The sequence below is a fragment of the Hakea prostrata genome, chromosome 11 (assembly GCF_041222555.1).
Source record: "Hakea prostrata isolate BN-2017 chromosome 11, UWA_Hpros_2, whole genome shotgun sequence".
NCBI classification, from domain to species: Eukaryota; Viridiplantae; Streptophyta; class Magnoliopsida; order Proteales; family Proteaceae; genus Hakea; species Hakea prostrata.
The window spans coordinates 18,996,481-19,023,141 of record NC_142610.1 but is presented as its reverse complement, the minus strand read 5'-3'; the positions used below and the strand labels follow the sequence as shown (position 1 = coordinate 19,023,141).

Below are 26,661 nucleotides of genomic sequence, written 5' to 3'. Positions count from 1 at the left end.
AATACGGTTAGCACTATTCTATCACCCCCTCGAGCTGGGGCAGAAATATTGCACATCACTTGCCTACCTGAACATTAAAATGTGTAGAGGACATCTTTTTGGTCTAGATATGTGCCATTTGTTCTTTGGTTCTCTCAAATAGTATGTCTTACAATGGCATTCTAATTCAAGTCTTTCCTTGGTTGAGTGGCAACCGATTTCAATATGTTTGTTATGGTCATGTTTGTGTGCTATGCTAGTTGTTGCTTTGTGTTGCAGTATAATTTCATCTTCTCCACCTCAAAGCCAAACTCTTGGATCTAGTCTTCATACATAAAAGTTTTTAAACTCCCATGAGCTGTAGCGCTAAATTCTCCTGACTGTTTCTTTATTCTCCTTATTGCCCATCCCAACTTCCATCAGTATATATGCCTGAGTAGGTTTTTTTTTTCTTTTTTCTTTTTTTCCTGGATGAATTAGAGAAGGAAACAGAAATAGGAAAGGAAACTACAACCATAAAAAAACTTTATTTAAGTTTAGCTCACAAGGAAAATAGGTCCACACAACCCTAAAGGAATTAGAACTTAAAGTGTATGATTTGTGACTAGCTTTTTGTTTCGATATTGTAGCCTGTATCCAGTATTCATGATTCTTGTACTTCTTTCTCTTATTTACTTTATTTAGTGCTTATGTTTTTGTAATAAAATTCATGGTTGCTATCAACTTGACTGTATGGAGACTACTAGCATGCTGAGAGAGCTGAGGCAAGTGCTTTGACTTTTGAACCCTCTGAGAGAAAATTTTCTGTTGATATTGAACTTGTCATGGAAGTATGCACAAATATAGCCATTAATTAGAGGATCTCACTGAAGAGATGTTTCTTTTTTCATTTTTTTTTTGGTTGGGGGGGGGGGGGGGAACACTGAGATGTTTCACAGTATGTTATAATTAGGCATATATAATATAAACCATTAAAAAATGAAAGCATTTTGGTGAAGCTATGCAGGAATTCTTGTGCATCTTGTCATGTGATATGGATTTCATACTAACACCAGATAGGTAATTAAAATTGGAATTTTGTGAGGGCTAGTGTGGAACTGTGCAGGTCAAGTTTCATTTGGGTTTTTTTTTTTTTTTTTTTGGGGGGGGGGGTTGGAGGGTTAGATCTGTTTTTAGTATCAAATTCAACTGAAGTTTTGTAGAGGATCGACAGAATTAAGTATTGGTTAGATAGTTTTTTATCTGGCAAAATTAAGTATTTTGCTTTAGGGCAGCTTACATCTTGTATTGTTACTTATGTGAGTGCTTCAAGTTTCATCTACATACCATTTCAGTCACCTATCATTGCAATCTTGGTATGATACTTTGGGGTTTTGGTAATAAAACTAATTCATCCAAAGAAAAAGGTTAAAACTCCTGAAAAGGGACATTAATGCCTCTGCAAATTCAGATAATTTCTAAGGGCAAATTCACCAGATGATGATTTGCCAGCTAATGTCTGAGAAATGTTGCACCTCTGGTTACAGTTCGGTTCAGAGTAATTTGATATTTGGTCTGAACTCCGGACAGAGTCTTCCAGCCTGAGTATGTAGTTCTTCTTGGCTTCACAGTCTGTTGCCATTGATGAAATTTGTAATTGCATGGGAACGGAAAACCCCACATGCCATTCTTGCTTTCTTGGTGAACCATATATGTATTGCTTTACAGGGCCTGATGGTGATAGGATATGCATTTTTTTTTTTTTATAGTTCTGCATCTCTGCGGCTCTTGTAACTTGACATGTTGTTATTTAAGCTGTTTTGGGGTTCACTGTTAGTGGAGCCCATTTTAATGAGATTATTATCATTTTTTGGGGGTAGAAATTTTAATGAGATTATCGACCATCACATCCATTTATCTTGAAAAAGCCAATTCAGACAAACCATTTAGTGTTGGTTATTAAAAACCATGGATCATTATAGGCAGATAAAAAAGTCCCTCTCTTTAGATTATGAACGATGTGTAAACTTTTTGTTTTTGTTTTTTGGAATCAATGAGGTGAGTAGGAGCGAGTCCAGATCTTCTATCAATCAGGGTAGAGGTTTGTGCTCCCTTTGCAGGGTGTAAGGAAAATATAGACTATTATCTTGACGAGTAGAAAATCCACTTAGTCGGAGTTAAATTGAATACAATTATTTCAAAAAAGATAACAATTATTTTAAAACAGACAAGGATGATGAAACTTCACAAAGGATTTGTAGATCATCCTAAATTTGTTGTTTGAGTGGTAAGATAAATTATTACAAATTTATTGAAATAAATAATAGCAGGTTTTAACCTCAACCCAATAGAGGACTTTCTAAAATGTTTATATATATTTTTAATTCAACTATTACTACTTCATTCAGTAAAGGTTTGTTTGGTTACATGAGTTTGGAGATTTTCAAATATTTAGAGATTTGAAATATATGGAGTCATAATTCATAAAAGTAACTGTTTGGTTAACCTGAATTTGTGAAATTCTCATTATGAAAAACTGTTTGGTTTAGGTGATTTTTGTGAATGTGCAAATGTTTAATGCTTTTATAGTAAGATTCACCTCATATCCATAAATCTATAGATTCATGATTTTAGAATAAAAAGATGAATATTTAAATTTCATAAATCCATAAATTTTCACAACCAAATGGATATAAATCTCGCATTTATGAATCTAGAGATTTGAAATCTCTGGATTCAAGTAACCAAACATGACCCTAAAACAAAATATGAGATTGATCAACTTGTATTTCAAAATCAAAACGATCTTCAACTTTATCTTTACTTAATATAAGATACAAAATTCAAAGGAAACAATTTTCACAAAACAAAGTTTTAACTTTGTTCTACTAATATAAGAGAGAATAATCACAGGAAACCATTTTTCAGAAGAAAAAAACTGAAATAGCCCAATAGAGAATCAAAGATCTGCCAAATGTTAGAAAAAACAAGGGAGGGCTTGGCTTTATTGCTAGATGGTCCATTCCAAAAAGCTTCTCTTCAATGAGAGTGCTACTTTACTCCTTGGTGGGCTGCTTCAACGTTGTGCATGCCAAAACTGATAATCATGAGTTGGTTAAGTTGGTGCAAAGACATGGCAAAGATTGTTCCTTTGCAATGAAGTCATTGGTGGAAGATATCATCACTTTCAAAGGAAATTTCTTTAAATTTAAAAATTAAGATCACTTATGTACCTCGGAAAGCTAATAAGGAAAGCCCCTTCAGTCCAAAAGAATGACCATATTCTACTAAGTAGTAATTTTAGTAATGCTTCACCACTCTTAAGCTTGTTTTAGACCGTGTTTGGTAGTTGAAATAAAGCTTGGTAGAAAAAAGAAGTGAAAAAAAGTTTAAAAAATAAATTTTTTTTTCATAAAATCCCAAATATATGGTTTTTTTTTCCTCATGGAATAGGAAAGTTGGTAGACAAACTTTACTAATATAAAAAAGAATTTTATAGAAAAATATAAAAAACAACAAAATAAGACTTACATTTAATATTTTTCTACAAAATTCTTTTCATTTCCTTTCCTTCTTCCTCACCTCATTATATATGGGAGTCCGGATTGTGTCTCTCGACCACTGCTAACCAAGAATTATAGAATGGTGAGTAATGGGGTTTATTATTTTTTACATGTGAATCTTACATAATTTGTAATTCTATTCCATGAGAGAGATGATCCACATTCTACATATGAGTCTACCTGTTTTTCTTTTCATCTCACTTTTACAAACCAATGCAGCATTTTATAGTGAAATGCTTGGTTACTTAAAGAAAAAGAAAAAAAATCAGCCAAATGCTTAGGAAATAACGACCAAGATTGTGAATATTTGTGTCTCGTGCAAAGAGTGCTTCCTCGAAGACGAATCTGGATCCTGTGGCATTCTGTCACACAGGTGCAGGTGCACAGGCTCCTCTGCTCATGTAAGAGCGTTCTTTTCTGAGATTCCCTTTAAAAAGAAAAGAAAAAACTTCAAAACAAAGCAAAAAAAACACAATAAAGAAAACAAATTGGACCATGCATATGACCGTTGAATCCAGCTCCTTTGCCATGTCACCTTTGTCAGTATTTTCGTAGATCGCATAACATTTAGACATTTTAGGAGAAAGAAATAAAAAAGTACAAAACAAAATCAGATTTTGAAAATTTTAATTTTTATTTAGAGCAACAGTTCTTCTGTATCTGTCATCAGTACAGTTTCATTGGTCTTCTGGCACAGATCTCTACACATGGAGCCTTGGAATAATTGATCAGAAGCTCCAGGATTTTTTTGGGTCAAATTTTCATAGTAATATTAGAGGCTACTAGATGTAGCATCTATTCCTAATTCATGCAGTGGAGCCCAGAAAAGTTCTGCCATGATGTATGCTATAACTGGTTCAAGAGGACGCTAGGGAGTTAATAACCGTTCGATCTCTAAAAGTTTACACAAATTCTCACATTGCTTACTATAAATTTCCACCTAAGCTGTCTTTGTAATTTTGCTTAATCAGGAACCACTTTTACACTCAGGAGGTCAGGTGGGTCTTCTTCTTTTCTGGGTTTCCCTCGCCTTTCCTCTCAAGTTCTTCTCAGGTTCTCATTGTACTGTTGGTTTTGAAGGATTTGGGTTTTGGATTGAAGGATCAATGGCTTTGCTTCTTCTTTTGCTCTTGGTAGTCTCTGTTGTCACAGCTGACCAAGGTGCGTCTTTTCTACTCCACCTTCTCCTATTTTCTTTTTATTCTTTGCCTCTCATTTACGCGGGTTTTCCGTTTCTTAGTAGACTTATGATGTCTCTGTCAAGATTGGGTTGCTCTGTAAGAGCTGTTGCTCTCTTTAATCTTTATTCATTTTTGGGTCTCCTATATTTTGAGCTGGGTTGGGTTCCGACCTCTGTGTCTTCTCTTGTGCCCTTTAGTTTGGTTCATGTTACAGAAACTCAGTGCTGCTGTTTCCAGGTTTAGCGTGTTAAGCTTTTTTAAGTGAATCGAGTGAAAAGATGCTTTATTTTCCATCTATTGTTAAGTTCATGATTTGTGGGATTGAGACGCTTCTGGGTTTTGGTATACATCACTTGGTTTAGTTTGGTGTTGAAATATTTTGATTTTGGGTACAAAATGCAAATGAAAAAACAAGAGAAGTAAAGACCTTCTACCTGTAGATTCGCTTGAGAGACAGAAGGACAGATACTTGTGAGAAAAGTCTCCACCGTTCCGATTTTCTTCTATGTTCTCTACTTTTCCTGCTCATCAACCTGTTGAAAACTCTGTACCAAGTTTAGTTCAAAATCTCCAAAATGTCCTTTCCTTCCTCCAAAATCTGCAACCACAGTGTTAATGCTAATGTTGCTATTAAATGATCCAGACTTCATGAATAAAAATGTTCTCATACTGGGCCCAAATAGATTGTTTCCTTTCTCGAGAACATGAAAAGATCAGAACATAATGGACTGTGTTCCCTACCGTTCCTTCCATGGCGGGTAATGGGTTATGGGCATGGTTCAGTACTCATTGTAAACCCCTAGTTTCTTAAGCAGCTTCATATCTGTTGAATATAGCTTAAATTAATACTGGAAGATAAAACTTAGTTGCTGTACTTTCATTACTGTCTTGTCAAAACCAAGGCTATTTCATGCTTTTACCTACCGTATTAAACAGATGCAACTGCTTTCTGAACTGAGAAATTTATATCTTAAGCTGCCCATCTGGTTCAAAACTTACTCTTTAAGAAAGCAAATCATTTGTGTAAGATAGTATACCAAATGAGACAGGGTTAATCTGTCACTATAGATTGAAAGAATAATTTCTTATTGTTGTGAAGTGCCTTTCTTAAGGTTTTGGATTAAGTAAACAGATTATATATATATGTGTGACCACAGACAATACTTAATGGCCCAGATTCCCAAAATACTTGAATTTGTCAGATAGTGACCCCTTTTATTGCTCAAATGTTACTCATAGCTGGCATAGACTATTTGTATATTGTGTCATTAATTTATCTTTCTGATTGGGGAATAAAGTTGAAGGCTTGATTGCTTGAAGCCCATCCCTGATATAAGAAGTGTAGATTAGTGCCTGAAAAGAGGACTGTGATAAAGAAAATCAGATAGTTTTTTGAGCATTATATTACCAGTGACTGTTTTTCGTTAGTGTTCTACTTGTTAAGAAAAATAGCATAATGGGTTGGGTGGTGCAGATTAGTCCAATTGGTTCAATGTGTAGTTTAGGATTTTGCATTTTCTGGAGCACATGACCGAACCTCTGTGAACCTTCTGGCAGTCCAATGTCTGACATTTTTAGGCAGTCAGTGCAGCCTTTGATAAACTGCCTCCCCTCCTAATTTCTGTATACCAGCAAGTATATGACATTCAAGATTACAAAAATTCATAATGTGATTTCAAGGTCATGACTAGTTAAAGGAATCGAAATCTAGAACTATCTTAGTCCCAACTGATATTGATTCAGCAAATTTGGACTATTATTTGGCTAGACTAATCCACTTTTTGGGATTGGCTGCTGTATCGACAAGAAAATAATAAGTAATAAAATAATATACATGTCATTATGAAAATAGGAACTCAGTTTTTTTAAGGTAGGGTTTGCTCACCTCTCTAGTGTTACAATCCATGGCTGCATGCTGCAACCACTAATCCAGATTTGTTTTATGTGTTTTACTGTCTGAATTGCGTGCTTTCCAAACAAAAAAAGGATATATCATACAATATTGGTCTTATCTTAATTTTTTTTTTAATTTGAAAATAAAAAGTAAGTATAATTTGATTTGATCTTTCAGTGTGCTGTTGGTCATGCTGATGTATAATTTTATTGGGTTTTACTGGATTTTTTGGCAAAACATCATGTGGTTAATGTCAGAAAATAAACAATTTGATGCAGTTATTTTAGCTTAAAGTTGCAATATGCAGTATTCAAACGACTTTTTATTTTTTCTTTTCCTAATGATTTCATTTCTTTCTGGATTTTTTAAAGAATTTTCTGGCTGATATGTTGGTCGGTACCAAAAAGTGAACCAGTTCAGCTAAATTGGCTTGATTGACTTGAACTTTATCAGTGTTTGTTTCAGCTGGGACTGGTATGGTGCTCGATTGGATACCTTTAACCAAACTGTATTGCCCATGCATTGACCAAGGGCCCTAATTTCTGATGCCTTACTGAGAATATTGGTCATGACAATTTCATCCAATGAGGGTGGATGGGTATTACTTAATGAGGCTCATGAATGCCTGGATCATTTATGGTCTTGAGTTTAGATCATATTTAATCAAAGGTAACCACTTCTTGGATAAATGTTGCAGCTGAGTTTTTCTGTTTTTCGATCTCTTGAGCCTTTGCTTTGAGCCCCAAAAAAAGCCTATCCTGTATGATTGCAGCAGATTTCCTCTTAATAGTGCTCATGCTATCAATGTACTGAGACAGTGAGAGTTAAACAGATCTTTTATATGCTTGCCTATGCTGCATGTTTTCAGGCCATGTTGCTGAACTTGTCACCACCCAAAAAAAAAAATTAATAATAATAAAGAAAGTTACCACTCAAAGCCTGAGTATCATGATTCATGAGTTTGAAATCCGAATATAGCAAGCACTGTATAAACATTTTATTGCTACACATGGTAATATAACAGAGTTTATAACATGTAATGCAATGCCTGGGTCTTGAAAATAGTGAATTTTTTTTTACGGTTTGTGTTTCTGTGTGCATCTGGAAGTATAGATTAAGCAATATTCCCTGTTACAATGGGCATCTAGACTAGTATCTCATGTTTTCACTGTGATCTACAGGTGCGTTTATTGGTGTAAACCTAGGCACGGACCTCTCTGATATGCCAAGCCCAACTCAGGTGGTTGCCCTCTTGAAGGCCCAGCAAATCAGACATATCAGGCTCTATGATGCTGACCGTGCCATGCTTCTTGCACTTGCGAACACTGGTATTCGTGTTACAATCTCTGTCCCAAATGATGAGCTCCTTGGGGTGGGCCAATCCAATGCTACTGCTGCCAATTGGGTGGCCCGGAATGTTGTAGCACATGTTCCTGCCACCAACATCTCGGCCATTGCAGTTGGATCTGAGGTCCTTACATCCCTCCCGAATGCTGCTCCTGTCCTAGTAAATGCCTTGAAGTTTATTAATTCTGCTCTCGTTGCAGCCAACCTTGATAATCAGGTCAAAGTGTCAACACCACACTCATCCTCAATAATTCTCGATTCCTTCCCACCATCCCAAGCTTTCTTCAACCGCTCCTGGGACCCGGTCATGGTCCCGTTGCTTAACTTTTTGCAATCCACAGGATCATACCTCATGCTCAATGTCTACCCATATTATGATTACATGGAATCAAATGGAGTAATACCATTGGATTATGCACTTTTTCGCCCTCTGCCTCCTAACAAAGAAGCTGTGGATGCTAACACACTCCTTCACTACACCAATGTCTTCGATGCCGTGGTTGATGCAGCATTCTTTTCCATGGCATACCTTAACTTTACTAACATCCCAATTGTTGTTACCGAATCAGGCTGGCCTTCCAAGGGTGCTAATAATGAGCCAGATGCTACTGTTAACAATGCCAACACGTATAATAGCAATCTAATTCGGCATGTGCTCAACAATACTGGGACTCCTAAGCACCCTGGTGTTGCAATTAGCACCTACATTTATGAACTTTACAATGAAGATACGAAACCTGGATCACTTTCAGAGCAGAATTGGGGTCTTTTTGATTCCAGTGGTGTACCTGTTTATATTCTGCATCTGACAGGTTCTGGAATGGTGTTGGCAAATGATACGACTAACCAGACTTTTTGCACTGCAAAGGATGGTGCCGATCAAAAATTGCTTCAGGCTGCACTGGATTGGGCATGTGGACCTGGGAAGGTAGATTGCTCACCTTTGTTGCAAGGAGAAGCATGCTACGAACCGGACACTGTGGCTGCTCATGCAAGCTATGCTTTTGACACATATTATCATAAGATGGGAATGGGTTCTGGCACTTGTTACTTCAATGGCGTGGCTTCAATTACGACCTCAGACCCAAGTAAGAAATCATGCCGGGCTGACCTCTAGATTGTATTAATGTTCTGCTACCAGTTTCTGTTGCCTTGTTCTGGGTGGACTATTTTCATGATTTACTGATATTACAATTCCTCATTTTGCAGGCCATGGTTCCTGCATATTTCCAGGGAGGTATGATAAACCTTCAGGATACCTGATTTTCCCATTAACTTTGTAAAACATCCATGCTAGAAAGCTTTAGTGCATAACTGGCATCTTTGAGATTTTTACTGTTCCAAACTCCCTAGTTTGCATGAGTGAACTACTGACTTTTCACTTCTTTTATGTACAGCGGTGGCAAGAATGGTACGTTTGTAAATGGGACGACGCTTGCGCCTTCTTCGAATTCCACAGCTTCAAGTTGTATTCCACTGAGTTTCCATTATGGTCTTAGAAGTTCTTTGTTTATTGGATCTATTTTGTTCAGTGGATTTCTCTTGTAAGGCGGTTTTACATGGCTAAGTCTTCTTGGGTAACTGAAACCCAAAATCAAATTCCTTTTGAATTTCTGGGACAGACACTGGGAGATGAGTTCTATCATGTCAGTTGGTACCCTGCAGCATACCCAATTTTGTGCCTCCAGTAAAGGAGAAGGGAGCAGCAAGGTTGTTAAATTCTAGAGCAGCCCGTGGTTAATTTGTTTCTGTACAAACCAACCAAGGGAAGTTATTTGGGTTATTGGTGTATGTGCTCTTCATTATTCTGGGCTTCCACTTGTATTGCATTCTTTGACTAGATCTTATGAATGATCCATCAATGTGCAACTCTGGTTGTTACGTATTTTGCTCCCTTTGATCTGCTGGAGAGAACCCAACAGGCTTCAATGGTTTCTTGGGTGAAGGAGAACGCAGGATTCTTCATGCCTCCATGGAACCACAACCTTTTACGGAACATGTAACAGACAGGCTCATCCCTTTGTAATATATAGAATGATTTGGGTTATATGTCAAGCATAGTGTCTAAATTTAGATTCTTTGAGTAGGCACTTGAGCAACCTTAAGAGATGCTAAATCTTGGAATTCTGACTAACATGCCAACGCATTGGGAATATCTCCAGTCACTGATTCAAAATATGAAGGTTTCGTATAGTAATTATCTATAAAGTCAAGAACTTGTTGACCACAAGAACCTACGCTACTAGAGATCATGTACTGCCAGAACTCTGGTCATGCGTCTACTGCTCTTAACAAGTAAGTATAATTTCTGTGGAGTAGAGTTCTCTTATTGCTAAAATGAATATATCATCCATCAAGGGAGAGAGATATGTTTTGTCTTCATGTTTTTCCCCTACACAATAATGGGACTGATCTCAAGGGAGAGAGATATGTATTCCCGCCTATGAGATTTCCTGCCGATGCATGCAAAAACAACCACAACGATGAGAATGAAAATATTAATGCCACTGAATGGATGGGAACCCAAGACCTTTCCATGGAAGGTTGGGCCTTTAACCGCTTTTCTAACCCACCATTGACAAACTCTACTTATATTATGTAATAGGGAAGTGTTAGGGTGGAGTGTAGATCATCTCCCCTGAGTCCTTGACAACCACAAATTACGTATGGTACGCCCTAATGAGTCCGGATCCTCCATGACCGTTGACCACAAATTACAGGGAGCTAGGGTGTGATGAATTTTTTTTAATATTTTTATTTTTTACTTGTAAGACCCAAATAATATGGAGTCCGGATCAGCGACTCTGACGTGTGCTCCCCGTTTCCTGACCACAAAAGCCAGTGGTGCCCACGGTGAAAAACACTTTTTGGAAAAAAAAAAAAAGCTTTTTCGCCAGTGGGACCTACTGGTTTTTGTGGTCAAAAAACCATGGGGACCCGACGGGGAGAAGATCCAGACTCCATAATATGGGCGGTTGTAACTCCCGCTGGTGGAGATGATCACACGCCCTTGTTTTCGTTACATTCCCCCTAGCATATCCGAAATCGCTGGAAACTGGGCAGTTGTGCAGGGTCAAGGGAAGTAATTTTGGTTTAAATGGAGGCCAGTTACATAAGAAGCACAGGATGGAAACCCTAATCTCTTCGCCTTATAAATGTCCCTTCACCGTCCTCAATTCATAAACTAGGGATTCGTCGTTTTTCTTTAGTTTAGGCAAATGGGAGGAGATATTGTGTTTGGTACCTCTGTGTTTTTCGGTAAAGCTCGAAGATTCAAAATGCATTTTTTTTTCTTTTGTGTTGGTGTTTTCTGGTAATCGATTTTATTCTTTCACCGTAGGAAAGAAGCATCTTAAGTATGATTTTCTCTGTTGATTTAAACCAGAGAGAATACGAATAGATGCGAAAGCAAAAGAGGTACTTTTTTAGGACAAGTGAAGTCCTCAGCCCCACTTCCATGGATTTCACTATTTCTCGTAGGTTCCACATTTTCATTCTCTTAATTTTTTTTTTTCATAATTTACGCTTGCCTTTCAAGATTTTTTGATCGGATTAAATCGAAGAGTGAAGCGTTGTTGCTCGATGATGATCGTTTGCTTTAACCACACTGAAGAGAAACAGAGGGATTTGTCTCTCTTGTTGTGTGAGTTGGATACTCTCTCTTGTTCTTGGTATTGCTTCGTGATTCTTTGCTTTAATGGTGGGATTGTTGTAGTTTAACTACTAGTTCCCACCATTAAAGAGAAGAAGAAAGCTTTGCCTAGCATTTGGGAGAGTTTCTGATGCGCTTCAAGAGGCTTCCTTCGTAAGTTTCTTATGTGGAAAACTTTGGCCCTTCGACTGAGAGCAATCATTCCTAATCTTCCTTATTTTTAGAAACCCAGTTGTACGTATCTCTCTGTTGATTTCAAATGTTGTATATACTGAGTATTTGGATTGATTGGAATCTGTGATTTGACTATATGATATATAGATGATTTGTCTTTTGGGTGCAATATGATATATAGATGATTAACATCTGGGTTCTATGCTCTTCGTTACATGGCCAAGTTACTGTGTAACTGGGATTAATTAATGCCGAGCAGGTGCAGGTGCAGGTGCTGGAGAAGGAGAATTGGCAAAAATCGTGGAGAAGAGGCGATCAGCAAGAATTTTGTTTGCTGCATCTGTTGGATGGAAAGCATCCCAGAAAACATAATTTCTGCGATTGCTGCACATTTTAGAGTTGGGTAAACAGAGTCCACCGACGCTTGTGTCCACATTGCAGCATGAGGTGTTGGAGATCTTGAAACCTGCAAGAACCCAAAATTAATTTACCAATGAGACAGAAAATTTCAGTTTTTAAAGGTTTATTTACAGGAGAGCATTCTTACCATAGATGGTGGGATTCATGATTAAATCTAATACTGCTGGATAGGTATCTGCAAAGCTCAGTTGTGCATAAGGAAGACGACGGTTGAGGAACAGAAGATGTTTTTGCACTCTCGAGTTGAATTGCTGAACCCATTCATTAACTCTCTTTAAGCATTTGCCTGTTTTTGATTTCACCCTCTGGGAAGGGATGCAGCCAAGAGGTCCAATTCCATTGAAGACAATCTTACGTGCTCCCAGTTGATACAGTCTCTGTATAATTTAAACAAAAACCCACCAGTGATAGATTAAAAACTCTGGAAAACCATAATTACTAAGAAGAGAATCTCACGCTCAAACCGTCCATTCAACATCAATCAAAGATAGATGATGGATGTTAAACTTGGGTTTGATCTGAAAGGTGTTCTTATGTAGGGCAAGAGTGGATCAGATTAGCCATTACCTGGAATTGTTTGTCTAAGGTGGAGATTAAGAGGTCTATGAATTCATCAGGTGTGTACTCTTGGCCATCTGCTAAGAAGGGCTGTAAGTAATTGTTGACATAGTCATTACTGCCTGAAATGCACCCAAACAATTTTTGAGTCTCAAAATGGTGAACAGTTTCGAAAGGTGATCAACTAATACTCTTATTGGCATTTGGGAGGACTTCGAGTTACCTAATCCAATTAAGTATGCGGCATTGTTCACTAGCTGCTCTGCTGCTTTCTCCCCAATTTTATCCTTGATACTGCTTTTGGTCTTCTCAAAATAATTGATCTGATCATCAAAAGACAGTCTCTGAATCTGTGGCACATACAAGGTTAAGTGTGAGAAGATGAAAGCTATGGAGGAATTGCTGGTTTGTCCAAAAGCCAATATTCAAATAATGATGGGTCTGGTAATTACAAAATAAAGTCCAGTGTCATTGAGAATGCCAGCTCCACCAGATGCATAATTTACTCCTGTAAGGATTGCATCATCGTTCTGGGACAAGGAAAGATATGGTGGTGGTGATGGAATCCCAAGTCTTGAAGCTGCAAATTTGGACTTCGTTATTCAAATTATCATAGTGAGAAGAACTATAACAGTATACAAATTGAAAAGCAATTTTGAAACATGAGAGTTTGTCTGTAATACATATGAAGTCACCAATTGTTCTTCCATTTGTGAATCTTCCTGTTGCCTTCCCTCCTTCGTAGTCAACTCCATACCATGGGTAATTTGATTTTGCAAGAGAATACTGGAGATAGTTGTTGTTCCCAACATCTGTTAGCGAATCGCCAAAAACGAATGTGACTGGTTTAGCTGCAGAAGCTATGGAAACAATGGCAGTGAGGGTTACAAATGCTACTAGTTGATGCCTAACCATTGCTCACCTCTTGGCTGACAGGTTTGTTGTAATTACATGGGTTTATATAGCAAACATGGTACAACCAGTCTTGCCCATTTCTTTAAGTTTTCAAATTAGGTACTTCGATTTCCATAAAGCTCTTATTACAAATTGTTCAATTGGATTTTTGCAATTTAGGAAAATTTGGTAGCTGATGGTCTGTGAATCAGTTGGAAGTTGGCCAACTCCTCTGTTCGCTGGTCTGCAGGTGTTGGGCATCCAATTCTAGGCAATTAAAAGTTTTCTTCTTTCCCACGTTTGTTAGCTATGTTACATATAAATTTTTCCTTGAATTTCAACTCCATTAATGGAGGTCACATCTTAGAAAGACTGAAGCTGAACATGACAGAAAGTGGAACCTTCTACCTTGTTCTGGCTTTTTCCAGGGAAGCATTACAGCAAAGAGGAATTCCTAGGTTTCAGCACGACTCAACTACCATGAAAACATTAGAAGAGAAAAAATTAATTCAATCAGATTTAATCCAAGAGTGAAGCTGTGTTCCTTGATGATGATAATTTGCTTTAGTTAAGCACACTGAAGAAAAACCCGCCTCGCTTGTTATGTGGGTTGGGCAGTCTCTCCTGTGCTTGGTGTTGCTTCATGGTTCTTCCCTTTAATGGTGGGGTTCTTGTGCTTCAACGACTAATGGCTCCCACCTTTAAAAAGAAGAAACCTCTGCTTTGCGTTTGGCAGAGCTCCTGATGCATCTCCAAGTGGGTTCTGTCGTAAGGATATTTAGAAAACAAGATTGTTAAGGCGCCTGTGCCTGCCTCATTGCCTTGGTTTTCATCGCTCTCTGTTGCCTAGCATTACCTTTTCACATTGACACCTTGACAAACTTTTAAAAATTTTGGCGAAGAGCAATCATTTTCAAATTTTCTTTATCCAAAACTCCAGTCGTAGAGTTCCTCTTTGTTGTCTGAATGGTGACTGTTGAGGTTTTTCGTCTTTTCTATGATTTCACCTTCTGGGGACGATGCAGCCAAGAGGATGAACAGTGAACACCATTTAAGACAAATCTTATGTGCTACCAGTTGTTGCAGTTTATAATTTAACAAAATCCATCCTTGATTAACAATTAGCAATTTTTGAGTTGTTTCATACCTCCCATTGCTCCCCTCTTGGATGACAGGTTTGTAACAATTACAGGGATCTACAGTGCAAAGATGGCGCAATCGATTCTTTCCAATTTCTTGAACTTGGAGGTTTTCAAATTAGGTACCTCTTTGATTTCCACAAAGGTCTCACTAGAAATGGTTCAACTGGTTTAATTGCATTTTAGGAAAATCCTGTAGTCTTTGAATCAGCTGGTCGTTGGCCAACTTCTTTGTTCTTGGTCTTTTGGGCAGCTGGTCACCCTTCTTCTTTACCCACTTCTGTTTGACCTTGAAATTTTCAATTCTGTAAATGGAGCTCATATCTTGGATACAATGACTGCTCAAAGCTAAGGGCCTAAGGCCATTCAATCTTTCATAAGTCTTACAGAAGTCCAATTTCAATGCCATAAAGACATTGCGTGCTACTAGCTCACATCGAGTATTAGATGTTATAACAATGTAACTGTACTTGGAGTTGCAGTGTGGGAACATGCATTCCAATGATGAAGATGACAACATAAAGATTTATGCTTCTGAAATGGCTCATCTGGAATAAGAATCGCAACTGTTTTAGAACTAACAAAATAAATCCACTACTGATGAACTGTTGAATGACAACAACATCATCATCATCATCACCGAGAGTGTCTGACTTCGCTTGAAATTTCTGCAGGCTGTATTTACAATATTTGAAGGCTTAGAAGAGGGAAATTCATCTTTCAAGTTAAAGCCAAGCTATATGGTTAAATTGGTGCCTGCCCATGTTCATATTACATCTTTACCCAATTATAAAACTATACAAACATTCGACAATCGCAACATGCATATGCAAATGTTCCTAGGCATTTTACCTTCTTGAAAGGTCCTTCTCACACAAAAATGTGGTGAGCAAACTTTCATTAAAGAATGAAGTATGTTCTACACCAACTAACCTAACACACCCTGTTCATTTTCCCTTCTGGTTAGCAGATATCCTTGACCCAAAATTCATTGCGTTTACCACTGATATAAATGGTAGTTGGGACACAGAGAGAGAATTTCAGCCAAGAAAATAGAAACCAAATTTCTGAAATTCCGAAGTCTAGTCTGGCATAGGCTGAAACATCAGTTTTTACTGTCATTTCAGTGGACCAAAATTCACGTTGAAACTACTGATCAAATTTCAGTCTGAGTCTCCACCCGAGACCAAAACTTCATGACATTGTACTAGATTCCTGTGGGCAGAGAAGAAAGCAAAGACTCCAAAAAAGGTGGATGATCATAGATTAAATGGTCAAGATGCCAAGCAAAGTTTGACTGTCAAGCTGAACTCCTTGTTAAGTCAAAATAAAATCATGCTCACCAAGCCTTGATAACATATAGATGGAGGCAATGTTTCCCTCCATCCACAGAGGATGGTTCACCCACCACCCTTGGGTGCAAACCCATCCCTGGGTTTTTATATGCTCCGAAATACCCTCCCAATGCCTACTTCTCTGCCTCCTTCACCCTGTGGTGAATGGAATTTACTTCAGTGGGTGCAGGAAAACTTGGCCCAGCACGAACAAAGTTTTCCTCAAACACAGAGAACGGTTCAGGCACCAAACCATCACATGATACTAAAGTCTGCATGGTGTGAGAAATTTTCATCATTAATATGCCAGCAACAAAGCCTCTAAATTACTGATTTTGTACTCCTCAAACTATAGCCCCTGTCTATTTCATGTTCAGATATTTATAGTGGCATGTCAGAGATATGCAAGATACATCAAAGATACAGGTAGAAATTGTTAAGAAAGAAGTGGAAATGCAATTGATACATGAATATCCTAATTTTAAAGCTCAACCAACAAAAGTAGACACAATATAAAACATAACACAACACAGGGAGAAAATTGTGTTCAATGGATTATGTATAAATAATAAGGTTTCTTACATACATTGAAGGTCTAATACCATAGAATTGCGGGATTTCTCAAGACTTGAACATCATCTCAGGTATAAGTGCAACCTAGATGACATTGTACAAATCAAACATAAGTAATATAAACAAAAATATTAAATGAAGGAATGTACCCATAGTGTGAGTATGGAGCTGTATCAATTATTATTGAACCATAGCGAGCCATTGTATCGGGTCATACCAACTGACAATATGTTACATTTTTTATACATTGATGACTAAGTATCGTATGCATACCTTAAAGATACGATATATATCCATATATATCAGAAAATATTGGCGGATACAGATCGTCCATACAATCTTCAAGCCCTGATGACCACCTTTCCAGATCTCTTGTGGATGATATATGACAATGGGCACATATAAATCCGGAGTCGTCAGACTGGAACATCCCACGATCAGCATGTAGGCTACAATAGGGTCTGTTACACAGGTTGCATTTTTGGAGCCGTAGCCAGCATTCTGAACACAAGATGTCATTGCAAACGGTATCATTCAGCTCACCCAGTTCCACACATCCACCACACTCTTCACACCTTGGAACACAAACAGAGCATCCTCTACATTCAAGCAGTGGATGCACCTTTTTCCACTTGCAACTGTCCCTTGGGCAGTCGAACACCTGATTCACCTCACTGCACTTTGGACAGATACTGAGATCTAATGAAGGAGCTGTGTCCAAATTGATGAACGGTGGTAAGCGTTTATGATAAAGGAATGATATGGGTGGTTTTTGGTCCTCTTTTTGCACCATGAGACAATTAAGGATAGTTTCAATATGTTGTTTTGTAACGCCATATATACCATACAGCCTTACATGCTTCAAATATTGACTATGCTCAGTCAGCATCTTCACTATTGCCACAATGCCATTAGCTGTCAAGCTAGTGCATGCTGGTACATAAAGCTGAACCAAAAACAGAAATGTCAGATCAATTAGGACTTCTTAACACCCCACGTCCCCAACAAGCGAGCACACATACACAGAGAAGATAAAAAGAATAATAATAATCATATTCAAGCATACAAAAAAAAGCCACTAGTGTTAGTAATTCCTAAACATAAATCCTAATCAAGCATAATTTATACAAAACCATGACAGGTGGTGTGGTGGCCTGTTGAAATCGACCATTCTTATATAGTCGCTATGACATAAGTCAATGGTTTCAGAAACTTATAAAACAGGGTAACATATGATCAACTCGTGAATTACGTTTCACGGTATATATGAGATCCAAAACTTGTCTGAAAGATAAAGAACAGTTTTGCTAAATTCCTTCAATTTTTCTGTTGTTTGTTCTCTTTATTTATTTATTTTTTTTGTTTTTATTTTTGCTATTGTTTCTGCTTGTTGTCCTGTATTCAAAACCCCAATAATAGTTCTGAAAGAATTCAATTTCAATCTGATGGCCCAAAACTCTTGTGATCTTTTACTTAAATTTGTTTGAATCCACGTAGCTGACCCATTGACTTGGGATAAGGTTATGGTTGTTCTTGTGGCCCAAACTTGACATCCAAGTATATGTATCTTAGGCGACTAAATTTGGGCACAACAATGTGAAAAGAGAGCAAAAATGCCATCATAAAGAACCATGCCATAAGTCGGGAAGATATGAGAAAAAAATGGTTTTGTGCTTCTTTGATGTGAAATTATGGGGTCTCCCAGTGAGAAGCCTGCATAAAAACACAACAAACCTGAAGTAGATCAACTCAACTGTCCTCCTTGTCCACATTTTAGTAAATTTAATTTCATTATTACTTCTCCTTCATAATTGTTCAATACAGGGATCGACAGATAGATGGATAAATTCATTTGTTGCAACTCATAGGCAGGGGACAATTAGTTGCACATTGTACATGTTGGAACTTGGAAGTATAAAGTTGTCCAGCATATTACACATGAGAGGAAGCAAATCAGTATAAAAACTCATGCATCACCGCAGTGGATCAAGAAAAGCAAATAAATGTTCGTCAGGTAGTATAGCCTCAGCCTTGTGGAAGTGCCTTTGGCCCTGGATGTGTTGGGCTGCAATTGATCCGATGATGTAGATTTCATCATGATGGAAGAGAAGTGATGTAGTATCAAGCCTAAAAATATACCCTCATACTGTTTTGGTTGACATCAGAAGATTCAAAACTAGACCCAAACCGAAGAGCCCAAGAAGCCAATATAATATTTTAATCTGTCTTTTAGGATTCCTAAGGGGCAGACCTTGGCGCAATGGTCAGTGAACCATGGTTGCAGCCTGAGCTCAAGGCACTGAAACAGCCACTCAGCAAAAATTGCTGGGGGTGAGGCTGCATAGGCAAATTGCCACCCCCCGGGGGCGGGATTCTGCTTGTGTCGAAGCCTTCAGCTTTTCCTGGGTTTTGCCTTCAGCACGTAAAGAATGCAATTGTGGCTGCCACTGAAGACTATCTGACAACTAAGTTTTATGATTGACTCCCTCTTGAGTAGAAGGTTGAAAAGCCAGATAAAGAAGGTGGTGATGGTTTGGAAACTCAAAATACTTATAACGTTTTTTTGGTCTCAACATGAAAGGTTGCCTTTGAGGGGAATGAAAATGAGGAATTATTCCACTCAAGGTTTCCTTGCTTCAAGGACTCCATCCTGAGAGCTACCAGAGTTCTGCTATGGACTGAACTGGGACATTTGCCACATAGCTAGCCCCCAACTTTCTAGAACTCGACGTTAAGGTTTTTCAAGAGGGGAAGAGCTGATTCAGGTCTGATCACAAAGAAAAGAAAAGATAAGGGACTTCGACAACAACAAACCCATCAAGTTTAAGTTAGATCATTTCCTTTCTATCTTCCTCCATCACTTTAGAACATCCCAGTATACAAGGTTCTGGCCACTGCAACTGCAGGGTCTGGGAAGGGCAAGCATACAAAGCTTTACTGTCTGCTTTGCTGGAGAGGATACTTCCAATTTTTGAACCAGCAACCAACAGTATGCAGTAACGCAACTTAACCATTGCACCAAAGCTCACTAACAGATCTTCCTCTTCCACTTTATCATTACTTTTAGTTAAAATTGCTGTTTCAGTTATTGTGGTCTATTCTGTGGTACTAAAGGTTTTTCATTGGCATTTAAGTGAGGCCTAACTGATCTGAAGTTACTAATGGTTTACTGCCTTCAGAACATACCTGTGGTTCCCTGTTTCTGTTGTAGCTGTCTGCAAATTACAGAACTGCTATCTCAACCTCTATCCTTTAGAACTCTTGGATGTTTGTGGTTTCCATCTAATAGGTAATTCACCACCTGCCTCTAACCCAAGCTGGGATTAAGATCCTCTCTAACTCCATGCCCAGCCCAACTCCTCCCAACCCGACATAGGCGGAGTGAAGTGACAGCCCTGCCCCTACCCAAAAGGCTGCGCAGTGTAGGGTCACTTCTGCCTGTAAGTTGGGATAGGCGGGGAGTTGGAGAGGACCCAGATCCCCCAAGTTGGGGAGTGATCAACCCTGTGGATAGGGAGGGTTTACTAAATTTTCCTGCTTAGAAACTATCCTGTTGAATTGATGAACTGTAAAACTGACCATCAGATTAATCTGTTCTGCATGATGAGTGGAGAATGCGATCCTTGTTTGATGTTAATCTGTTTACTGGTCATGAAACTTTTTCCAATTTGATTCCCTATTCTATCAGTATATCCAAAGATTGGATTGGATAACTTTGAGGGTACTAGGGAGACTTAGTTTTGAAAGCTGTTTGGGACAGCTCTGAGATCTGATCTATTTCGGGAGCTTTGACCACTCTCCTAGTACTGGTCGGAGCTTCCACGGTTCTGCCTATTAGCTGTAAATTGCCAGAGGCCAAAATTGCTATGATGAGAGTTTGAACCTGTTTTGTTTTTTGGTGCCGAAACTGGCAGTCATGTACTAGAAGAAGAAAAAATTTCAGAGAATTTTCAATTTTCATGTACCATATATAGACTTGATTTCTGGATGCAACTGAGAAGGAAAATTGTCCTTCCGAGGCAAAACAAATTTAGTTGAAGTACGAAAAATGTAGGTAATTGTGAATGATTGAAGGCGTGTATTAACAACAAGAAGGCCATAAACAGAAGTCTCATAGGAAGTAATCTATCTAATATCGTGAATCTCCACCAGAGCAGAAAAATTCCCAACAAAATAATACAACATGTAGATATACAGCATTCAGTATAGTCTAGATCATGCACAACTTCTCCCCTGCCATGTTCAACAGATATGACATAGCAGGCAAGGCGTTCTTGATCTTCTCCAGGCACCATCTAAATCTCAGTGTCCTCTTAGCCTAATCCTTAAACTTATAGAACATTTTACAGCCTTTGGGGAATGCCCAATTTAAAGATTTTGAGAATGATTTTCTGTTAAACTGATTTAAATACTTAGCTGGCCATGCTCTCTATTCCTATTCTCAGGACTAAGGTTTTCGGACCAATGTAACTGACCTATCTTTTTGTACACGCCGATAATTTTATTAAATGAATCAATTTTCATCATCAAAATAAATGTCCAAGTAAATCCAACCACGATAAAAAGTCCATACCTTGTTGATACAAGGGTTGTTCTCTGCGACCCTCTGCAGCCCATCGTCTGTTATTTTAGCACAACCGTTCAAAGACAAAGTTCTTAACCTGCCATGCGCCCTAGACGTAATCTTCAACAGGGAATCATTGAGAAGACGGCAACTCAAAGGGGGTTCGACGAAGATATCCAGCCACAGTAACACATCATTGTCAACAGCATCTCTAAGTGATCTACAAGCCGCCCTCATTGAAAAGCGTTCTTGGAGCTGTAAGTAAGCCAGGACAAAGAACAAGGCTTCGTGGGGTTCACCTGGTTCTACAGCTTCATCTGTACCAGCCGAAACTGATTAAAGAAAAGATCCAATTAGTAACGGGTCTGGAGAAATAACCGTAAATCAAAGAATAAGCAGCTGCAAGAAACCAAGACCCATTACCATTTTCAGACTGAGAACCGTACAGAGACACAAATTCAAGGTTTTCCTTCTCATCAAATTGAATCTCCATGATCAATGGAGTCAACACTTTATCAAGGCGAGATGGATTGATACTGATTTCAAAAGGCTTCAACTGAAGAATATTTTGCAGAGAAGATTTAGTAAATTGTGATTGAGATTTGAGATGATTAGAAGAAGAACCCACAAAGGATAAGACTGTACGTGAGATTCTGAAAGATAACCCAGCTGATTGAGAGGAAAATAAGAACTGGGTTTCGGTCTAAATACAAACTGGGTTAGAGCAAGGCACAGAAATATTACAAAATGGAGTTTTACAGGCAGATTTGTTGTCCTCCCTAAATACAAGGTGGAGTAGCAAACCCTTATCCTAGTAATTTGGAATTGGAATTTTTTTTTTGGGTTTTGGATAATGGATTTGGATAAGTATGCAGAGGCTGCCATACTTTGATTTCTTGCTGAAGCTGAGGTCATTAGTCACCTGAAAGGATGTTAATTGGATTGGTATTTTATTCGGTTCATGGTATTGAACGTCAAACTATTTTTATTAGCGGTTTTGATTTTTAAATCAAAACCAATTAGTAAACAGTTCTAGCTAATTTATTTCTGTACAGTTCTATAACCAGTTTTAAAATGGAAATTTTTATATTCAAACACAAATTGAATAATTTTAATTTAATTTTCTTTTAATATTAATCAATATATTATCTTACCCCAAAAAAATAATAAAGAAAAATAATGACAAAAACAGTCTGAAATTGAATTAATGATTAAAGTCACATTTCCATGTAGTCATGGTGGATGAGATAGCACTGGATAAGTACAAGAAAGATATTTTTGGAACAAAAAAGGGTTTGTGAACCCTAAAATAATGAAAATATTTTCACCATGAGTGGAATTTTTTTTGCGTTCACTAGTTTTAGAAAAATTAGCGGTGAAATTTATTTGTATCTAATTTCAAAATTAACCAATTCTTTTTTTTTATTTATTTATAATTTTTAAAGGAAACTAGTTGTATTTTTGTTAGACCCTCGAAATCTCAAATTCATAGAGTAAGGCATTACTTTCTTGTTAAAATGTAGCATTTACTCAAGTCGTCATTATTGGATTTGATATTTTTTAGTCTCCTCTCCACTAAGTGAGAATCAAAATGAAATCTTACCTGAAATAATAGCAAAATGGAGCTTCACATTCATTTTTTCCTCTTTCTTTTATAGTATAAAATAAATCAGTTCCCTGAACTTTCTAACAAGAAGAACCTTTAGATTCTATTTAGTTGGATGAGATGACAAAAGACATAGCATATAAGAAAGAAACTATATTTTAAAAGATAGTTGAGGATTTGTAAATTGTCCGAGTCTCCTACAAACATGTAAGTCAAAAAGTTATAAGAACTTTGGTTATTATATTTCAAAAAAGAAATTTTGGGTGGAGGTTGTAGCCTTGTAGGGTGGGGGAATGCAAGAGTGGGCTCTTTTTATTCTATAAGCTGTTCAGTGAATTCACAATTATTTTTGATAAATTATTTTTGCTTTGCTTTCTCTATGTAGGTTCAATGTGATTAGGCACCTAGTCCTAAGTTCAATTCCAATTTGAGCATTAGTAATTTACATGAGAGAGCCTATGACAGTAGCAAGTCTGGCAAATATTCAAGTACATGAGAATACATGAATGCATGTGAAGTGATGAATGGGGCAGCGAGCAAAGGCTTCCACACAAGCAAAATCCAGGAGATGAAACAAAAAATAAATGAAAAAAAGGAATGATACAGTCTATAGATTTACATCACAAATAAAACTATCAAATTAAGATTTCTGAATGGCATGAAACTAATGCAGATGCTGGTAAAACTCAAATCATGATCACTGTCAATGACCCAGGGGCTCAACAGCAGTTTTGAATAGAAGGATGTAGACCTTGTCAATGGAGAAGTACAAGAAACCTCCTTGGGAATGGGTTACATATGAGCCAAAACTTGTTCCAACAATGCAATGCCAGGCTGGACCATATGATGTGTCAAATTCCTGGAAAACCAAAAGTGAATGAATTAAAGCTGTTTGTACATAAGTGCAGTGATGATAATAGATGAACTGGTACCTACAGGTTAAGAGGTGGTGTTGGTGCATGCATGCCAGGCTTGGCACCAACCAAATGTCCTGTTCTTCGGTTGTTATCTAACTTAGGCATGCATAAAAGGAAAGAAAATCCTTCACAAGGGTAACCCTGGTTTTAGTTAATGAAATCATTTTCATTATATGCTGTTGTTCACCTGGATGAGTATTCATCTCCATTCATGACCTAATATGTGATTAGTTCCTCATTTATCCATGACCAGTATGACTTCACAAGATGCCATTTCAAACAGACATCCTATGCACAAAAATGCTTAGCAAATCCAAACTAAAAGATTTCATCCAGGAAGTGTGCAACCAGCCTAAGCAAGCTTATTGATTTCACAAAGTACCTCTTCCTTGATGATGTTATATAATAATATTAAAGAACAACTCTGATGATTCTAAAGGAAGTTTGCCAAAGTATGAATGATGATTCCAACAGAGAACATTTCAGTAAAAGTTAACAAAACCTGGTACTGACTCTGCAAGAGATCTGGAAGAATTCATCAATCATCAATCATGCATATATGAAAGGGATACTTTTTTAAGAGCTCATCATTTCCATTTCAAGCTCACTCCAATTATTGAGAACCATTAGCAGTGAAGAATAAAGGCATCTTAGATCTTTTCAATGGATTGCTTGCCGAAATAGAAGTACTTAATTAAAGATGCATGGCCTTTTCATCTGTCAGATGGAAACTTCAGAACAATGTTATCAAACTAAAAGACAAATTTAAAGGTATTCTCTTGCCTTTTCATATAATTGTATCTTATAGCACCCACTGTAGCATGTAACATGACCAGGCAGCAAAGAACAATTTTACCCTAAACAATTGTACTTGGTTGGGAAAGCCTATTCTTTTTTCCCATCCCTTGTCTGATTCTCATTACAGCCAGCCTTATAGAAATAACTGTAATAGTAATCAAATGCCTATGAACAAGATCATACTCAACAAGACTTAGAAACTAAAACACATTGCTTTTTTTATGTAGTGCTACCTTCGGATATAAATAGTCCAAGTAAGGTTTCACAACCTCATTAATATTGCAAGGGATTGTAACCACTTAGAAGGCAGGCCTTGGAGCACTACTTAAGGTTGCTCCTTTGTGACCAACTGGTCATGGGTTTGAATCTGGAAACAACATCTTTGCAAAAGTAGGGGCAAGGCAATGAACAGCCTCAATTACAAAAGTAATGTGTTGCAATGAATGAGTCATATAGGACATACAGATGTTGGGGCTTATGCAAAATAAGTAAATCTAGAGAACATGAGCTTTCAAAGTAGTAAATGAGCCTCAGAAACACCCCTTTAAAGGTCCATGGGAACCACTATGTACAAAGGCATGTTATTTTCAAATCCCAAAAGTCACAACAGATTTCAATAGCTGACTAGATCCAAATGAATTTTTATTAGTTTCCAATCTCAGCTTTCTAGCTAAGACTACTGTCACTTACTTAAACCATAATCAACATAATAAATTCTAAGCAATGCATATTTAGGGGCTATACTAGTGCAGCATCTGCAAAGTACTACCAACAAACATTGGTTAGAGACTGAATCTTGATCTTTGAATGCACTGACTGGAACCATGCAAGAATAATTTCAAAACAAATTGATAATTTTGTCTCTTCTTGTTTCTGAATTCATCTACAACTACAGAGTACAGAACCAATAACACTTTTACTGAATATTTTACACAGGAACAACAGTACCCTGATTAAAGTTGCTTCCAGAGATCTACTTTAATCCATTTCATCTGTTACCTGATGATACCCACAAAATGAAAGAAATAGTAGTGAACAGAGAAACCCATTTGGAAACCAAAATGTTGAGACTTACATGAAAAGCTATCATCCAACATTCACCAAGACACAGAAAAGGGGAAGATGAAGATTAGCGCATTACCTTCTTAAGAGCAAGTGCTAGGCTTTTGCTGTCGAGCTTTTTGGACATGGAGTCAAGGGAATCTCTGGCACATCGGAATGCACGGTGTTGCAAGGCGATGGGCATGTCAGCAGCCCTGACCCGAACATTGAGTTGCTCATGCTGTTCTTGTTGTTCGATTGTTTTCTTTTTCTGTATGAGACTGCTCAAGAATCTGCTTCTTCTCGCAAGCTCTTCCTCTGCTCCGTCCATTTTTAGTATCTCATTCCAATCTCAAGTTTCTACACTTACCCATTTCTTGCCTTCCATTTCTTTGACTGAAAAACTCAGGAAAACCACTTAAAGGATGAAGAGAGAGAAGACCCAACAACAACAGCAACAGTAACAGGGCAGTCAAAAGTTCCTTTTCTCTGTTTCTGTATGCTTGCGTGCGAACGACGGTCTTGGGTATTGGACTTGGACGATTTTTTTATTGTGCTTTTGATTGTTTAATTCATGGAAAAGATAAATAAAAAAGAAATTCCAATTAAAGAAAGAGACAGTTTTCCGCGACCAAATGCTATTTTTTGAGACTTTCCACTCGAGCAACTCTCTTCTGGTATTACCAAAAAAAACAAAAAAATTCCTATACTGCTGGTCATAGAGAAAAGATATACTTGATGAGTTCATGTCGGTGCTTTAACTGGTTTGTTAAAAAATTTCACTAACTTAATTATAACTTAATTACAGTATGTGACGAAGAAATCTCGGGGATAATTGATCCCAAATTTAGATAAGATATATGTTAAACACCCAATTTCAGTAAGAATTCAAGAAGAATTCTAGTAATATAAAGATAACAGATCCCCTACAAATTGTTTGACAATAAAAAAGAGAAAAACTGTTAAGAACGAACGATAATAATTTTATAAATCTAACCCATGGGTAGAATCGATAAAAATCAACAACTCTAAATAGGAGATCAAGTTG

General features: G+C 37.6%; 4 protein-coding genes across 9 annotated transcripts; 1 reads left to right on the top strand and 3 right to left on the bottom strand.

Annotated features, from left to right (window-relative positions):
- Window positions 1–4,311: 4,311 nt before the first annotated feature.
- Window positions 4,312–10,132, top strand: LOC149000610 (glucan endo-1,3-beta-glucosidase 3-like). 2 transcript variants are annotated; one of them, XM_089140675.1, is made up of 5 exons: window positions 4,312–4,519; window positions 4,602–4,682; window positions 7,778–9,031; window positions 9,153–9,180; window positions 9,341–10,132. In XM_089140675.1, exons 2-5 carry the CDS (start codon window positions 4,628–4,630, stop codon window positions 9,489–9,491), a joined length of 1,488 nt encoding a protein of 495 aa, XP_088996801.1. In that variant the 5' UTR covers window positions 4,312–4,519; window positions 4,602–4,627; the 3' UTR covers window positions 9,492–10,132. The 2 variants fall into 2 exon arrangements, with proteins under 2 accessions (XP_088996801.1, XP_088996802.1); XM_089140676.1 differs by lacking the exon at window positions 4,312–4,519 and having other exon boundaries at window positions 4,526–4,682.
- Window positions 10,133–11,936: 1,804 nt separating this feature from the next.
- LOC149000609 (SGNH hydrolase-type esterase superfamily protein) lies at window positions 11,937–13,687 on the bottom strand. The gene is made up of 6 exons (XM_089139486.1): window positions 13,431–13,687; window positions 13,200–13,327; window positions 12,971–13,097; window positions 12,757–12,869; window positions 12,317–12,566; window positions 11,937–12,235 (listed from the first exon to the last, which is right to left on the bottom strand). Exons 1-6 carry the CDS (start codon window positions 13,660–13,662, stop codon window positions 12,015–12,017), a joined length of 1,071 nt encoding a protein of 356 aa, XP_088995612.1. The 5' UTR covers window positions 13,663–13,687; the 3' UTR covers window positions 11,937–12,014.
- A 343-nt stretch (window positions 13,688–14,030) lies between these two features.
- Window positions 14,031–22,277, bottom strand: LOC149000608 (F-box protein SKIP28-like). 5 transcript variants are annotated; one of them, XR_016170674.1, is made up of 5 exons: window positions 21,675–22,277; window positions 21,261–21,583; window positions 16,961–17,633; window positions 16,701–16,771; window positions 14,031–15,455 (listed from the first exon to the last, which is right to left on the bottom strand). XR_016170674.1 is itself a non-coding variant. In XM_089139489.1 (4 exons), exons 1-3 carry the CDS (start codon window positions 21,742–21,744, stop codon window positions 16,962–16,964), a joined length of 1,065 nt encoding a protein of 354 aa, XP_088995615.1. In that variant the 5' UTR covers window positions 21,745–22,277; the 3' UTR covers window positions 14,034–15,455; window position 16,961. The 5 variants fall into 5 exon arrangements, 3 of the variants coding, with proteins under 3 accessions (XP_088995615.1, XP_088995614.1, XP_088995613.1); XM_089139489.1 differs by lacking the exon at window positions 16,701–16,771 and having other exon boundaries at window positions 14,034–15,455; XR_016170673.1 differs by having other exon boundaries at window positions 14,040–15,455; window positions 16,701–17,633; window positions 21,675–22,167.
- A 503-nt stretch (window positions 22,278–22,780) lies between these two features.
- On the bottom strand, window positions 22,781–26,105 carry LOC149000607 (uncharacterized). The gene is made up of 2 exons (XM_089140023.1): window positions 25,714–26,105; window positions 22,781–23,716 (listed from the first exon to the last, which is right to left on the bottom strand). The coding sequence occupies exons 1-2, from the start codon at window positions 25,942–25,944 to the stop codon at window positions 23,561–23,563; spliced, it is 387 nt and encodes a 128-aa protein (XP_088996149.1). The 5' UTR covers window positions 25,945–26,105; the 3' UTR covers window positions 22,781–23,560.
- Window positions 26,106–26,661: the final 556 nt, after the last annotated feature.

Excerpts from the sequence above, each read along its gene's own strand:
- LOC149000607 (XM_089140023.1), bottom strand. The coding sequence starts at position 25,944 with ATGGACGGAGCAGAGGAAGAGCTTGCGAGAAGAAGCAGATTCTTGAGC. Across the intron at positions 23,717-25,713 it reads TAGCACTTGCTCTTAAGAAG|GAATTTGACACATCATATGG; the intron begins GTAATGCGCTAA and ends TTGGTTTTCCAG.
- LOC149000610 (XM_089140675.1), top strand. The coding sequence starts at position 4,628 with ATGGCTTTGCTTCTTCTTTTGCTCTTGGTAGTCTCTGTTGTCACAGCT. Across the intron at positions 4,683-7,777 it reads TGTTGTCACAGCTGACCAAG|GTGCGTTTATTGGTGTAAAC; the intron begins GTGCGTCTTTTC and ends TGTGATCTACAG. Across the intron at positions 9,032-9,152 it reads AATTACGACCTCAGACCCAA|GCCATGGTTCCTGCATATTT; the intron begins GTAAGAAATCAT and ends CTCATTTTGCAG.
- LOC149000609 (XM_089139486.1), bottom strand. The coding sequence starts at position 13,662 with ATGGTTAGGCATCAACTAGTAGCATTTGTAACCCTCACTGCCATTGTT. Across the intron at positions 13,098-13,199 it reads ATGACACTGGACTTTATTTT|ATTCAGAGACTGTCTTTTGA; the intron begins GTAATTACCAGA and ends TATGTGCCACAG. Across the intron at positions 12,870-12,970 it reads CGCATACTTAATTGGATTAG|GCAGTAATGACTATGTCAAC; the intron begins GTAACTCGAAGT and ends GGTGCATTTCAG.
- LOC149000608 (XM_089139489.1), bottom strand. The coding sequence starts at position 21,744 with ATGGAGATTCAATTTGATGAGAAGGAAAACCTTGAATTTGTGTCTCTG. Across the intron at positions 21,584-21,674 it reads CGGTTCTCAGTCTGAAAATG|TTTCGGCTGGTACAGATGAA; the intron begins GTAATGGGTCTT and ends TTCTTTAATCAG. Across the intron at positions 17,634-21,260 it reads ACAACCCTTGTATCAACAAG|CTTTATGTACCAGCATGCAC; the intron begins GTATGGACTTTT and ends TTTTTGGTTCAG.